The sequence below is a fragment of the Mesitornis unicolor genome, unplaced genomic scaffold (genome assembly GCF_000695765.1).
Source record: "Mesitornis unicolor isolate BGI_N332 unplaced genomic scaffold, ASM69576v1 scaffold9145, whole genome shotgun sequence".
Taxonomy (NCBI): domain Eukaryota; kingdom Metazoa; phylum Chordata; class Aves; order Mesitornithiformes; family Mesitornithidae; genus Mesitornis; species Mesitornis unicolor.
Genome location: NW_010183510.1, coordinates 85,878 through 102,047, shown reverse-complemented (window position 1 = coordinate 102,047; position 16,170 = coordinate 85,878). Strand labels below are relative to the sequence as shown.

At 36.8% G+C, this 16,170-nt stretch overlaps 1 protein-coding gene across 1 annotated transcript in view; it reads left to right on the top strand.

Annotated features, from left to right (window-relative positions):
• Positions 1-187: 187 nt before the first annotated feature.
• Positions 188-16,170, top strand: part of PTPRQ (protein tyrosine phosphatase, receptor type, Q) — a gene marked incomplete at its 5' end in the record, with an annotated part of 82,006 nt that continues 66,023 nt past the window's right edge. Inside the window, 6 exons of the mRNA XM_010184168.1 lie at positions 188-469; positions 3,398-3,580; positions 4,278-4,379; positions 6,766-6,886; positions 10,662-10,822; positions 12,372-12,517. Coding sequence (XP_010182470.1) covers positions 188-469; positions 3,398-3,580; positions 4,278-4,379; positions 6,766-6,886; positions 10,662-10,822; positions 12,372-12,517 — 995 coding nt within the window. The remainder of the gene's footprint in view (positions 470-3,397; positions 3,581-4,277; positions 4,380-6,765; positions 6,887-10,661; positions 10,823-12,371; positions 12,518-16,170) is intronic.

The following is a 16,170-nucleotide window of genomic DNA, read 5'->3' as shown; positions in this document are numbered from 1 at the left end:
CATCATCCATCCACCTCGTTATATCCTCAAAGAGTGTAGCCTTTTTGGGTACAGTTAGCTATGCATATTGCTACAGTAGCCTGCACGATATCTAAGGATCCAATAGGTTTATGAGATCAATCCAATGTTCAATTATTAATTGAAAGTCTCAGCAGTTGTTTCTTTCTCTTTGATTTCTGTATTGCAGAACCAGACTCCCCACCCCAAAATGTAGAGCTAATAAGTGCAACTGCAACAGAAATAAACCTGAGATGGTTACCACCTGAGGAGCCTAATGGTCTCATAACTCACTATGAAGTTCTGTACAGTGATTCAAATTATTTATTTATCAAAAATACCTCATCTACAAGTATATCACTAGGTGAAATGAAGCCGTTTACTCTCTACAACATCTCTGTAAGGGCATTCACCAGACTTGGCCATGGGAATCAGTCATCTTTCCCACTTTTAGTGAGAACTTCTGAAACTGGTGAGTATAAAAATGTAAATTTTCCACAGTCAGCGGCTTTATGGTGACATGTGATGCCTATGAGGTCCATTTAATTAATTTTACAAGTATGTGTTTGGTTTGCAAAGCAGGAAGTTTGAACCCTGCTTTCTCTTTCATATAGAGAACAGAAGTAAGGAAATAGTAAGGGAAATTAAGAAGTCAAGAAGACAGTGGGAAGTTGAATGGACTGTTTGTCCTTGAAGATCCTTTGTGTCATGCAGGAAAATATTTTTTTGGTAGGAAAGGAAGGTTTTCAGAAAGTGAGTGTGACTTGGAATTCAAATTATGAACTGAAATTTGGTAAGAATTTAATCCTAATGGTTAAAAAAAACAAACCAAGCCAACCAGAATTCACAGATAAGGTCCTATTTTGTAGCAGACAAAGTTGGTTTTGTTAATACAAATTTTTTGGAGAAGGTACAGATAAAATTAGATAGCAGAGGATTAGAGTAGGTGAAGTTTTTCCAAGAAAGGGAAGTAAATTTAGAAGTGAGGATTGGGAGGGATTAGCATAGGGATATGGGGTAGGTATAGGATAGATTGGGAGGTATAGCAAGGCATAGGAAGAGACTTGAAATAAGTAAATAGCTGTAAGGTAGGACAATGTAGGAAAAGGGATATAAAATACAGGCAGAGGGTCGTTCAATTTTCAGTTGAGCTAAATGGGAGAGGTATTGGAATAAAACTGAGGATAATGGTTTACACAGAGAAATAGATGTTTGGGTTGTGCTGCAGACTCAGGAATGAAAGGTGTCTGAGGGTACAGACATGAATGTTCATTTCCTTTAGGACTCAGGTAGCACTGGATTGATTATCTGGTTTTTGGGGCCTTTTGCCATCTTCACCAGTTTACTACCTCAGACAACTGCCTACTTTATCTATACCTAGAGATAGGCCTGGAGCTAAGCATGCTCTGTTTATCATACTTTCTCAATGAGGAAAGACATGCACATACTATGTCTCTCAGAAGGGGCGGGGAGATGCTCTGGCTCCTTGAGTGTTAAGACACAGTGGAATCACCATGAGCTCCTTCTCCTTCTTGTTTCTGAAATGAACTTTGATTTTTCCTGTGTGAAGTAGCTGTGGTCCAGGCCTGCCTAACAAGTCAAGCTCTTAAGGAACTGGGACACAAACCCCTAGTTTTCAGATTGTAGGTAACAGTAATCATAATGGAAGCATCAAGCTACCTCTGCCCAGACATTGTGCTACTTTTGAGGATTTTTTTTTGGTCAGATACCATAAGTATGTAGGCACCTGCCCAACTGATATGTCCTTAGACATAATCTTTTTTTATTGCTCTTTTTAACTTAGGCATCCATCTTCTGTCTAAGTTGTATTTCAAGGCAGTTAGCTCTTTCTCAGTGCCTAGCTCCCCCGATGCTCAAAACAAAAATCTGAATTCCAGCTGCCTGTGATAGAGATGAGAAGCTGCAAAAACATCTTCTGAGATTAGAAGAATAAAAACAAGGCAGGATCTGAAGAATGGAGCATTTTGAGTGAAACACAACCTATTCCTGGGCTGGTGTGTTTGAAGAGTTCTTGGAAGTTCTGTGTTACCATTCTACCATGAAATTAGGCAGAATTATGGGCTGATTTCACTACATTTAATGGCACTTATTCCCTTTCTGGATATTGCTTAAGCCAAAATTATTTCTACTTTTGAATGTGGAGTTTCATCAAATGTCAGTACATTTATAAGAACATTCAGCGCATCCTGAAGCATCCCCATACCTCACTTGACCTTCTGGGCAAGTTGTGCTGTCATTGTATGATTATTATTTTCTGTAATAAAATGTGTTATGCTATCAAATCAGTTTTAGATAATAGAAAACATATTTCTGTGTTTGTTTGAGGACAGACGGACACATGCACGCAGAAACCAATTGTCATGACACTGCAAGAGCTATCTGCTCCATAAAGGCTGGGGAGTCAAGAGCTGAGGGAGTCCCTGAACCAGTGAGGCAGAAGCCTCACTAGCCAGGACTTGTCCTACCAACCCCCAGTGAAGGGACTGGGGCAGGTCTGGGGCAGCCTTGAAGTTCAGATTGCCAGACAGGGCTGAGGTTGAGCCAGGAAAGTGAGTTAGCAGGTTCAGTGACACCAACCAAGTCAGGCACAGCCCAGTGATAGCTGGGTACATCTTTAGTGATGGGGCCAGGCTGAGGTCAGGCCGCAATGTCAGGCTGCAAGTTGGGGGTCAGTGGGTCCATGCCCAAGCATGGTCACGGCAGTGATGAGGCAGAAGATGCAGCTGACAGGGGCAAAGCACGAGAGCCCCCGCTGACAGCAACTCCCAGTGGGCAACCCTGGCTGCAGCCTCACTGCAGCACTGCCTGGAAACATGTCACCAGCAAGGAGAAGTTAGCCCTCTGTTACACCATTGCTAAGCTGGCCCTGAGCCCCAGCAGCCCAACCTCCAGAGGGGACCCCTCTCAGGGCCCTTACAGCAATGTGTTAGACTCCCTTTGTTTTCCCATACAAGTATTCATACAGTTTGTATAGATCACCCAGGGAAAAGGAAAAAAATGCAGGTTGCTGATACAAAGTATAAATTATGGCAGTACAACATGGAAAGTCTCCTAACAGTAGCTAACATGGAGGATTGCAGTGATAGTTATGGAGTGTTAGGAGGAAGGTTCAGCATCATGCTCTAGATTGCTTTTATCTGGCATGTTAAGGTGATTTCCATAATTATTTTTTAAAAGAATGACCCATACCTTGTTATAGTGTGTGTGTCATGTGGTTTTGATCTTCCAGTTCAGCCTCTTTTAAAATTTATTTTGTGCAAAAAATAGGATAAAAATCAAAATGTTTACAATGTGTTTCATTTAAACCAGTTTAAGAAAATGCTTAACAAATCAATTGAACTGACTGGAATCTTCTATGAGTCTAAATTTTCTCTTCTAGTTCCTGATTCTGCACCAGAGAACATAACCTACAGGAACATCTCATCCGTGGAAATTGAATTATCTTTTTTCCCACCATCCATTCCCAATGGAATCGTACAGACCTACACAATCTATCTCAAGAGGACTAATGGAACAGAGCAAAGAGTCATAAACACTACTCTTCTGACACTGCATATTACAGGTCAGTATATAATGATCTGGAACTTATGGCAACTATAAATTGTTCTGAGAACAGATCAGAAAACTGATGCAGATCAATTTGTTCATTGGCAGAACATGATCCTTCTTGTCCTTACACAAATTTATATGCTACCTGTCCTGAGAAGTAGCCTGTTACGTCCTGCACTAATGTGGTGGAATGGGCTACAATCAGGATGGAGTCTAACATATATCTCATTGTATTTTAGATGTTTAAAGTACAAGGAACTTGAATAGATTTCTTTGCACATCTATCATCATAACAAAGTAAACACTGAAGTCACCAACATTCCTTTCTGGTCTTATTCTGGATAAAAAGAAATTCTTCCCTTTCCACTCAGCTTTGCATCTTTTTCTATGTTCTGTCATTAGTACCGAGGCATGACACAGCAGCAAATGCTGGGAGCTCGGTACTTTAAACAGTACATTTTCAGAGTGCAGCCAAGTGCAATCTGTAAAGCATTCTAGGGATATGAAGAATATTCTGGCAATTAGGGCTTTGCCCTTTCTTTTGTTCATGAAGAATACTTTGTGTTCAAGTTTTCCTGATGCTCTTTTCACTCCCTTAAGACACAGATCAGTGTCAGTGTTGGGCCTGTTTAGCACTTCAAAACTACTTATGGTCCATTAAATTTGTCCCGCTGAATGGTTCGCTTACTGAATTCTTCTTCTTTATTTAGATTTAAAGAAATATACAGAATATACTATAGAAGTGTCTGCTAGTACCACAATGGGGGAGGGCCTTCGTAGTGCACCTCTGCATATACTGACAGATGAAGACGGTAAGTCAGAACAGAAATTGCAATGAATCATTATCTGCCTGTAGTCTTTAACTAATCTTACACTTCATGTCAGATATGTGTAGGTTTTATATCTTTCTTTTGCAATTATATCTCTGTACTGATATCTGTATCTACCTATCTACACACAGACGTGCATCTATCTGTCTGTTATTTAATATTTTTATCAGTACAAGCCTTGTGAAATGGCACAATTGTTGTGCATGGACATTTGGTCTTACCAGTATTTTATGAATTTGAAGAATCTCAATTTATTAATATAATTTCAATCTAATACTCCACATTGTAGAATTAAATATTGTGTTTGGTTCTGCAGACATGTGAGAACTGGAGAAAGGGAAACCCACCATAAGCCAGCTTGAATGGTCCAAGGACATTTCTGGTTCTTTTGTTTGGAGATTTTTTTGATTCTTCCAAGCAGATGCCTGTACAGATACACATATATATGTGTGTAAAATTATTAATGTAATGAAAATGCTCAAAGTCCATCACCTTTAGTAATGGACTTCCAAATTGAACCGGGAAGTGTTCTGCACTACAGGCTAAGTGTAGAATACAGGCATTGCATCCCCTGTTAATGAGTACAGTAGGTCACAAATCAGCAGAGAACCTTAAAATGATACTTGTACTCAATTTAGTTGTAAGAAGTTATCATTGGCCCCCTCTATAGTTTCTGGAGGGGGAATCCTGAAAAGAATTCGAAACAGAGTCTTAGGTGCTGTGAATCACATTTTGGAGGAATCTGTGTTTGTCCCTCTCCATTGCTTAGGGAAGAAGTCTCTGGAAGCCTGGACTAAAGCAGCAGTGATACAAACATCGCAGCAGCCATCCCAAATTAAGTCTGTTTTCATGTCTTAGGGAGCACTGACTTGCCTAATATCTAGATTTTAATGATAAAGAATATTTGCAAATCTCCAAGATGTTGGTGGCCTTACATTCACACTGTCAGTAATGAAGCTTTGCTCAAAAGTAATGTTGCTGGAGCACACTGGGAACAGCTAATTTGGATAAATCCATCTTTTGCATAGTGTATTTTTATTTAGAGCCATGTAGATTCTGTTCTTCAGCAAAAAATATCCTCTGAATGAGAACTGTAGAATGAACTAGACATGCCAAAAAGACATGACATTCACAGTATGACAGATCTTTTATTATATCGTCACTGAGGATAATATAACTACTAAAACACTAAATACAGCTGTCACCATTTTTCGCTAGTAAATACAGACATTCACTGAATTCAGTGAACCTTTGTTCATGAAAAATATTTTTTTTTAAATGTACAAAGTTCTAAAACCTTTCTGCCAACTTTTGAGATAGTGGAAGAAGGAAAAACAACGGAAAAACAACAATATTTATAATACACCACATGTTCTTTATTCAAACAGGAACACTGTGTTCCAAGGTTCAGACCAAATGTTTCATAGATTTGCTAATAGCTATGCTCATATTCTCAATTTTCATGCATGACTACAGCTATGACCTGAATTTTTAGTGCATGATGCTCTTTGGTTTAATTTGAGAAAAACAAAAGTAATTCTAACATTACTTCATAGCGTTACATATATCCATGAATCAAGATTAAGAAAAATATTTACTTTTCAATAACATGCTAATACAAAGCAGTATCACTTATGCATACATGAGTATATTTTTCCTCAGTAATATTTTTATGAACTTTAAAATGAAATCAAACCTGGTCTAATATTTTTATTTACTTACATTGTCTCTCTACACAGTTGTGATATGGTGTCATGTAGAGTTCATCCTAAAATGAATTTTAAGGGTCTCAGTCAATGCCTATCTTTATATTTGCCCTTGTGACATGTTAAATGTATGAATGTGGCCTTTATTTGATGGAGTGAATAGGTTTTTCTGCTGCCTAGTATCCCACATTTTTATCATCTCTCACTGCCATGCTTATCCATTTTTCCACCTTTTTGTGCTTTGTATAATTCTTTACAGCACCTCTTTTTCCTCAGGGGAACTATTTTGCTGCATTTTACATGTGTTCATACATATAAGGCTCTTGCTTTTATTAGAAGGGGAAAAAAATTACAGCAATGTAGTTGGACAGTAGGTGAATCACTGTGACCTACCCATTGCTCTGTTTTCTCATGAAGTACTTTTTCCATTGAATCACAGAAACAGATGTTCTAACACCACCATGCAAAATCTTCTTTTATCATCTGTCAGAAAAAGGAAAAGAAGCTGCACCTTAATGTTAGTTGATGGACAGATACTGTACTGGTGTGGCACAAACTTCACTTTCCACCACAAATAATTAAAAACCTATTTAAGGGTGCTGCGTGTCCCATCCATCTTAGCTGTTTAACGAGATGTTGTGTCCTGTTCTCTCATTTTATAGCTCCGAGTTCTCCTCCAGAAGCCCTCTCTGTAAAACAGTTGTCGGGTGTCACTGTGAAGTTGTCATGGCAACCTCCGCTGGAGCCAAATGGAATTATCCTCTATTACACAGTTTACGTCTGGTAAGATTTTCTGGAAGTAGTTCTGAGGATAAATATTAATCTGTAACCTATCAGGAATGTTAGGTTTTTCTTACACAATGTGTTGATTACACATTTTTGGAGAACGAAATGCTGTTCATCCAGCACTTAAATTACTAGCTTTTTGTGTACGCAAATTCAGATATAGAGTAGAAGCTGAAAATCGGGGTATTAAATATTTTGTTTGCGTTTTCGACATTTTTCTTAAGGTTATGTTATGGTAAATGAGCTCAAATTTAAATTAGAGCATGGCAACTCTTTCCGTTATGATGTTCTTAGGCCTATTGTAAGGCAGGGCACAAGCCTATGCTAATTGTCAAGGAGATTTGAAATGGGCTTAAACTAGAGAAATACTGCTTCCTTTTGTAGAAAGTGTGTAAGAGCAACGTTAAGAGCCTTTGCATGTGCTATCAGTTATGTCTACTGCTATACTTTATAAAATTCATAGCAAAAAAGTATTTTCAACAGATATTTTTTATTTACTGTGTTATTTTTTTTTCTGTCTATCCTTTCTTTTTCCTTATTGTTTTTTGTTCTATTATCCCTCCTGGGATCTTTTTTCACCTTTACGAAGGAGTTTTGTCACTTCAAAATTTGCAGCTTCTGTCTCATTCTATGCATAACACAGTTTGGTCTAGTGATGTGGCATCTCTACAAACATCTATGTATAACTTCTACTGGGAGTAAAAACACATTGTTGTTGATCACTTTTAATATATTCCATGTATGCTCTACCATTCTATTACCACTACTAAGGTGCAGGAAACAAATGCTTCACCTTATGAAATATGAACCAGTTGTGTAAATCAGCAGTCATTATAAAAACACTACTATTGAGCTTACATTTATTATTTTAATGTTACTTGACAGTTTTTTCAACAGTTCCTATTTAATTTATTATATTATTAAATTATAGCTTCTAGTTAAGTTGGTGATAAAGTGAACAGGAGTAAGCTGCTCTTTACAAAAAAGTTACATTTCGCTTGTCTTGTTACTTCTGTATTGGTGAGGTCTGGTGCTCTTTAACCACAAAAACCATTAAATCAAAGACTGTCCTCTAGCTAGGAGAGAGTTACATCACAATAAGGATTATAGTTTTGACACAGGCTTTGCTCAGACTTGAGGTTATTCAACTTGTCATCCTTATATTACCTTAAAGCTTGCTGGTTTTGTTATTATGACAAATGAGTTAGGAACAATTTTTTTTTTAAATGTTAATTAATCCATCTTTCTAAATATTTGAATTAAGCAACCACAAAAATTTTGCAGTAAGCCTTGTCCTTTTTCCTTGTGTATTCTCCTTGCTCTGCCTCATCTGTCTTTACTGTACCATTTCTAAAATTAGAGAGGCATTAGGTATCATCTTGAGGCAAGGACATCGGAGAAAAACTCCCGTTCCCTTCAAAGGGGTCACAGCTTCACTCCTTCCTTGGAGGTCTTTTTTGGGGGAACGAGGAGGGAGGAAGGAAGGGACTACTAAGTATTTAATAGAATTGTCTGTACAATTTCATAAAATGTGTTGCAGGGTAAGATTTGGCATGGCAAACTGCCGTGCCATAGTTGCTGCTTTTGGGAGGCATTCAGCGTATTTTGGAGGAGTTTGTTAATCCCAGAGCTTCTCAATAAAGCAGAAAGAGGAAGGTTAATACAGATGTTAAATAATTCTTCCTTCTTTTAAATATATTGCAACAGTTATAGAGAATTTGGTAACCTTTCTTTAATGGATTTGGAACAAGAATCCACAGCTACTGGAATAAAAAGGGTAATATCTGTAATGTTTTCATTGTTATTTTTCATGGAATTTGTCTCAGAACAAGGTGGTTTTGGGTGCTAGCGGGTAGCAAAGCAGCTTTCTGCGTGTCCTGAGTCTACAAACCTATACTCCCTGAGTCTACAATTCTAGAGTATTAAAAGCATAATAACAAAACTGCTGAACTTGTACATAGCTGTTGTCTTTTGGCATTATCCTGCTCAGCAAAGTTTTGTGAGATAATTGCTGACTAGATCTACTCTGAGACAGAGATTTTAAAGAAAATATGGTACCTGTCTTTGTCAAGTGAAAGTATGCAATTTCTTAGAGCCTCTTTTGTCTGAGTTTTTGAAAGATTTCATTTGAAACTTAGTATTATTGTTACTCATTAAAATTCCTTGGCTTAGTTTATTCTGCTAGGCACTTTCTTATTGTCTGTGAAGACTGCACTCACTTTGATCAGTGTTTTCTTGTTTTGATTGCAATCTCATTTGTTTCTAAACAGAAAAGCAACTTTTCTTGAAACATCTCAAGCTTTTGTTCTTCTTAACTATGCCCGATTGTGGAAACATTTTGTGGCAAATAACAAGTTATGAGAACGCAATTACTCAGAATAAAAGTGTTTGCAGCACTAAGCTGTGGATTTCCCTCTTAAATTATAACCAGCTATGTTCTTCCATACTAAGAATATATCGGGCAAAGATCCAAGAAAATATGTCTTGTCTGTGTATAGAATTTGATAACTGCAGCTGCAACCTTTTATATCTCCTTACTGACTATTAAAAATGTCAAAAGTTTGGGAAAAATGTAAATGCTAACTTTCTCTGTTACCAAGAGTGTTTCCCATGTCGAGAGACATTCCGCTCAAAATCTGAAAGGGATAGGGAGAATTTAGATTTTTCATTATCATACAATTTCTCATTCCAAATGTTTGTTAATGTAACTTTATTTCAGGAGTATCAGATGGTGATCTTTGCTAATAGGTCATTCATTCATGTATCAAAGGTTGAAAATCAGCCCATCTAATAATTTTGAATCAGCCTTTTTCTTAATTTTTTTGTTTTTGCAGAATTGGAACTCAGTCTCTTTTTTGTGACGAGCTCCCCAGCAGCTCTTGGAGCTCGATACTCAGTTTTACTTGTCAAATTATCATCCCTGTATGAAATTCCATTAAACACACAGGGCACCCACTCATACAGAAATCGTTGCAGTAATGGACTGATGGCTAGCTTTTTTTATGCTCTTATTTTTTCAAAAAAGTTTAAGTTAGTTTAATGAAGAATAGCAGACTTTTTGAATTCAAGTTAGTTGTTTCTGTATCCTATTTTACTTTCTGATAATAATTTCATACCTATGCTAATACCAGCGTTTTATTTATGTTACATCTTACAGTCTTTCTAGGCGGGTTTTGACCTGACTGGAGTTCCATCCTGATCCCCTGCTACATTCCACTAGAATTAACTCAGCACCAGCTAATTCCTGTTCCGTATCATCTTCTATTATTCCATTTATAACTTCAGCCTTCTGACCAATTTCACAGAGTCACAGTAGGGCATGCTCCCTGCTATAATCTTTTTATATTTCGCTATTCCTGTCCAGGGAGACAGTTTAGTTATGCCCTACTGTGTCCTTCCCAAGGGTACCACAACCATTTGATAGCGGTTACTAGATGGACATACTTCTTCTCCTTGATATTCCTTCCATATAATCAGAATCAAATAAATGTCTTTGCTGATATAATTTACAAATCAATTTCTGTGGGTTTTGGGGCTTTGTTTTTGTTTGCTTGTTTGTTTGAAGGCAAAGTTGAGAGCCCTATTGTGATGCAATGGTACAAAAGTGAGCTTTTCAACATAAAAGATGAAAGTTATCTCAGTCTTTTTTTTTAAAGCCTAAAATATTTGTATTTACCACAATATTTCAGTTTTCAGTTTTATATCATATGCTACATTTGTATACATACAGAAAGTATGTGTACATGTAATTAATAAAATACTTTTTCTTTAGGAATAAAATGTCAAAAAGGAGTGTTAATGTAACAGAAACATCATTGCAGTTCACAGACCTGGAAAACAACTATGAGTATAGTGCTTACCTAACAGCCAGTACAAGATTTGGAGATGGCAACATAAAAAGTGATACTATAACATTCAGAACTCCTGAAGGAGGTAAGCTTATATATAGTACGACTGTTAAACTTCATTCAGCCTTAAATTTCTGTCAGCCTTATTTAAGTTAATAAAGCTACTGAAGTAGAAGAGTCATTTGATGTGTCAAGAAGAGACATTCTACCTGTCTCTGTGTGTGTGTGCCCCTATCTTTGTGTATAATGTATCTATGGCTCTATAAAATTATGATGGGTATTTCCGTTAATTCAATGAGCAAAACTTCGCTTTTCACTTCAATACAGATAAGATTAAAATAATTTTATTTTCAATTTTTAAATAGACCAAATTAATTTTATAGAATATTTTAATATCTCTTTGTTTTATCTTGCTGTGACACAACTTCTGATAGGGAAAATCCTCTTTAGAGTTTCTCTCATAAGTCTGAAATGGTTTTAATTTGCAAAAGAAATCTGTAAGTTTACACTTACTTGTTTATTCTATTTTAATGATTTATACTTTCAGCATAGTAGATGACTTTCATAAATGGTCATACTATATACTGTACTTTGAAAGTAATTCAGTTTAATTATTTCTGGTTTTCTCATCAATTATGTTACTGCAATCTGTTCCAAAATGGATAGTATTTGAGAATCATTCTGCACAGATAAACTGACCTCCCAACAAACAGTCATTGGCAGGATTAGCATCTATCCAAGCCATCCCTCAAAAAACTCTCTAAATCACCAGGTTGTAGGTGTTCTCAGTCTTTGCTATTGAAGCTGGAAACTTTAACTGACATTTTAGGGCAGGATTTTTAGTAACTGATCATGGAGTTCCACCTCCAATTAATATTTTAGTATTTTATACAAACTACAGCGGCACAAAGCAAGAGAGATAAAATAACTTAAAGTGTTCAGTAATCTACTACCTGTTGTGTAGAGCACTTTCTTGGATGGCAAGAAATACGGATTTAAATTCTCTTACAATGACTTAAGGAACTGAATTTGAGACTCCTACATCACCGTGTTACTGAGAAGGACCATATGCTGCTATTCTGTACTGGATAGGAGGAGAGGCTAATTGAAGATGACTTATAGTATCCTTCCTGCATGTTTAATAGGCTGAGGAAAAAACAGAAATCATTATACGGCCCAAGCTTATCTGGTTTACCTTCATGAGTTGGGAGCCTAAATTCTGTTTATAATCATCAAAGACATAAAAAACCCCTTTTAATTTAGGTTTTCTGAAACAAATCCTTTTTTCTTCTATTAACTACATATGGAACATAGAGGCCTAACTCAGTCAACTTCCATGTCTGCAAATTAGACTTTCCATGTGCCCAAAGCAGTAAGTATGGGACAAATTCTATAAGAAATTAGTATCTCTTTACAAATGCAGCCAAATACAAATGCATCTGAAAAAAATAGCGTTTTAAAAATTTATATGCATCTGCTGTTTTAGTTCATAATTTCACGAAGCAGTTTTTTACCATAATCAGAAATATATTTAATTTGACATAAGATGATGTCAAATCTATAATGTATGTTTCTTGGGCACTAGAGTGTACAAAGCATTGCATTATGTATGCTAAAACTTAAAATTTTTCCAGCACCAAGTGATCCACCGAAAGATGTTGTGTACAGAAACCTTACTTCCACATCAATAGTGCTATTCTGGTCTCCTCCTCTAAAGCCTAATGGAAATATCCGGTATTACTCAGTTTATTTCAAAAATAGTTCTGGAATATTCATACAGGTAAGTTTATATTGTTCTTTTGTAGAATTCAATCAAGCATTCTAATAATTCATTAAAGATTAAATAAATTTTATAGTTCTAAAGATACTGGTTTTTCATATTTCCTTTATCACAAGGCAGTTTTTTAACTTATAAAGACATCTTGCAATCTTATGTGTTGCATTGTGCATCTCATTGGACATTCATACCATTAAGCATGAAAGCAAATAGGTTATGTGTAGTATTGCATATTGCCAAGATTGTATGTACATTTATATACGCATATACATCAAATACATACATACATATGCACAACATGGATAGATAAACACAAGACCTGTTACATTCATTGCACATCCTTAAGACTGTCTATTTTAGTCTATCAGTCTGAATAAATTTCTGTAGGAGTTCTGTTTTTATGGTACTGAAAATAAGAAGATAGTGTCAAAGTAGTAAATACATTATTATTTTATATTGTTGTTACTCTCTAAAGCAAATAATTGTTTAGTATATTGAATCAAAGATACTGAGATTCCTGAGTTAAAGCATAAAAGGCAAAGAAAAGGTTATTTAACTTTTTTTGGTGATCCACACATTTCCCTGTAGGTTTTTTTTGTTGCTACATTCATCCTTAATTATGTACCATATTTATTAATTGTATATATAGTTTTTCTGTTCTCCTTTCTAAGAGTATATTATGATACAGAAATATAATTAGAAGAAATAAGCTTCCTTTACAGGTCACAAGCTTTATACATGTGGAAGAAAACAAAGAAATATAAATTCGTGAAGAAAGTAATGTATGACAAATTACCTGTACTGCATAACTTGATGCTCAAGATATGTCTAGTGTGAGGTATGCGTGTGTCTGAGGATAACTGGAAAAGAAATATTAACAAATTCTACAAATACCTGTCTCTGAATAATTGCTGACACACTTCAGTGTATGCACTTCTTTGACTTCTGTGAAGCTGTGTGGTTGCCAGGCTCTGTCTGCGTAGTTTCAGATGCAAGCAGGACCATGTCACAAATTCACATTCTGATGAGATTAAAATCAGGGCTACAGTTCAGCCTCTGCTTGCACACACTACTATACCGACAACATTTGTCTTAGCCTAACAAATCCCTGGAGAAACCTTTTCACCAGTGCATTACTTGAACTAGTCCAACCTATGAAAAGTGTCTATATTTATCTAATTCTTGGACAACTCAAGTGATTTTAGAGGAGGACTAAGGACTTGGGCTATTCCTGCCTTTAGGAAGGTGGAACTCTGAGGTGAATGATTAGGGTGAAACTGGCACGCTGAGAGCTATAATCCCTCTGCATGTGCCCAGGCCTCTGGAAATGAAGGAACAAGTTAGGGAAGATGGAGCACCAGTAGCATTGCCCAGCAAGGTGAGGGTCCAGTTTTATAATCGTGTGATGTAGTTGGGCAAGGAAAGGATGGCAGCATGAGTGGAAGTTACTGCTGCTTTGGCATATTATGTGGTGAATGGCAGAAAAGTGCTGACAGTAGCTCTATTTCTAGGTGTGGAAACTACAATTTTTGCCCTTTCAGCTTTGATTTTTAATCCATGCCTCTGCCATCAGAGGATAGGTTTCAGCTGCTGTTGCATCTGTCTCTTACTGGCCATGGGAGATCACCATTAATCTCTCAATTCATGATCCACTCCTAATCTGCCTGCTCCCCTTAACTCCCTCTGCCCTTCACATACCTCTCTGTTCACTATTTGACATGGCAACTACAGTATCTACATTGCACTCCTATTCTGTACCTTGGCATTCTTGTGGTGCAAGACATATTTCAAACAGAAGGAAAAAACAACTCTCCCCTGCTTGTTTCTGTCACATATTTCGTATTTCTCTTTTTGAAAAAGGGAAATACTTGTATGGAAGCCAGCCTGATAGATAGATATAAAATATATATACAACATATACAGACATATATGAGTATAAGCACACATAGAGCCTACAACTATCTGTAACTTAGAAGTTTAACTCTGTAGTTGCAGAGTCTGTTGGTGAGTTTTGTATTGCACACATTGGGAAAGAAGTAATCCTTAGTTGGAATACTCTGCACCTAGGTATTTTCAGTTTGGGAAATGATAGAGGAGAATTAAAAAATTAGATGATCTTTTCACATTCTAGGAACCCCACCTTCTCAGACATGCTGCTGTAGGCAGCCGTTTCTGAAAAACCACCCTGGCTGAAGAGTATCAAGCAAATTAACATCTTCCAATGCTGTCATCATCTGAAATAGATATGAGAGTCGTACTAAAACTAGTGCTATTCTTTTGTCTCAGTTTCTCACTTCTCCTCACATATTCTCAAACTCTTCAGGCATAATAAAGCCTAATCAATATAAAACACTGATTATGAATGTGTTAAAAACGGGATTAGTAGCTGCAGAGTAAATAATTTTGTTTAAGGAGGAAAACTCCAAAAGACCAGAGACTCCTTGACATGATGATGATGCAGAAACCTGCAAGAAAAATAATTTTCCTTTAAAAATAAAAAGTTACATAACTCTGTAGGGCAGAAAAATAATGTATAGTTTCCTTGTTTTACAGATCTACATGAAAAATCACACTGTGGCTGTCCAGTCTCAAGGCCTGGGATGCTCAGACCTAGGATTCAGAACCAGAACAGCAGAAGGAAAAATTTAGTGATGGAGATTAGATTTGAGGATTTTGGTAGATGAGTGGGCTGTTTCTATGGGGATGCTGACAGGTTGTAAAAGAAAGTGTCAGAGAGGGAGGAATGGCTGGTAGCCAAATAGAAGAAGCCATGGCTTGCACTAAGCTAGGTTCAAGTTCATCTTTATCTTTCATCTTCTGCTGCCATAGTCCTAGAGAAAATGCTACTTTGTGCTTTATGTTTACTACTCTGCCCCAGTGCCATAAAGATATGTTCATGTTCACATCACTTTTCTGTTACACTGCTGTATTACTAAAGTTCAAGCTTTCACTCTTTGCAATAGCAGTTCTGCAAGTTTTGCTCGCCAGTTCCTTTCACAGTGCTTGAAGCAATCATACTACTGACATTCTCAGTCTTATTGAGGAAAGAAGTCAAATGATCTATGGAAGTAATTGTCTCATTGCTAAATACTTATCTATAAGAGATATCATTGACTTGAATAAATTTTTTTATTCTATCTCTCTATGCTTGTGTTTTGATTAGCAAGACAGTGGGAAGGGTGCTACTTAAAAATATAATTTTATGCTTGGAGAAAGTTCTCCAGTGTTGGTTGCTCTGCCAAACCAGGCAGTGGAACCAGCAACTAAGCTGAGAACAGAAGCCCTCTGCCCTGCTAGAGACTGAACGTTAGACCTCAAATCATCCAACTCCAGTACTTCAAGCCAAACTAACTGAACATTTCTGGTTACAGTTCAAAATAAAGTTCAACTTGGTCTGCCCTTGGGATGTTGACAAGGGATGCAACCAATGTGCTATGTTAACTTCATCAGCATAACCAAAATGGGGATAAAAGGGGAACTTCCCTGGAATCCACTGCAATTTTTTTAAAAGAGGGCCTCAGAATGGTACAGCACACAAAAAGCAAATATCTTCACCTAATTAGGTACTGGAACAGTGTGTACTATGCTCCTTGAGGGATGGCTTGGATTAGCCATCAGTGTCACCACTCTCACCTGATTGCCAGAGCCAAGTACGT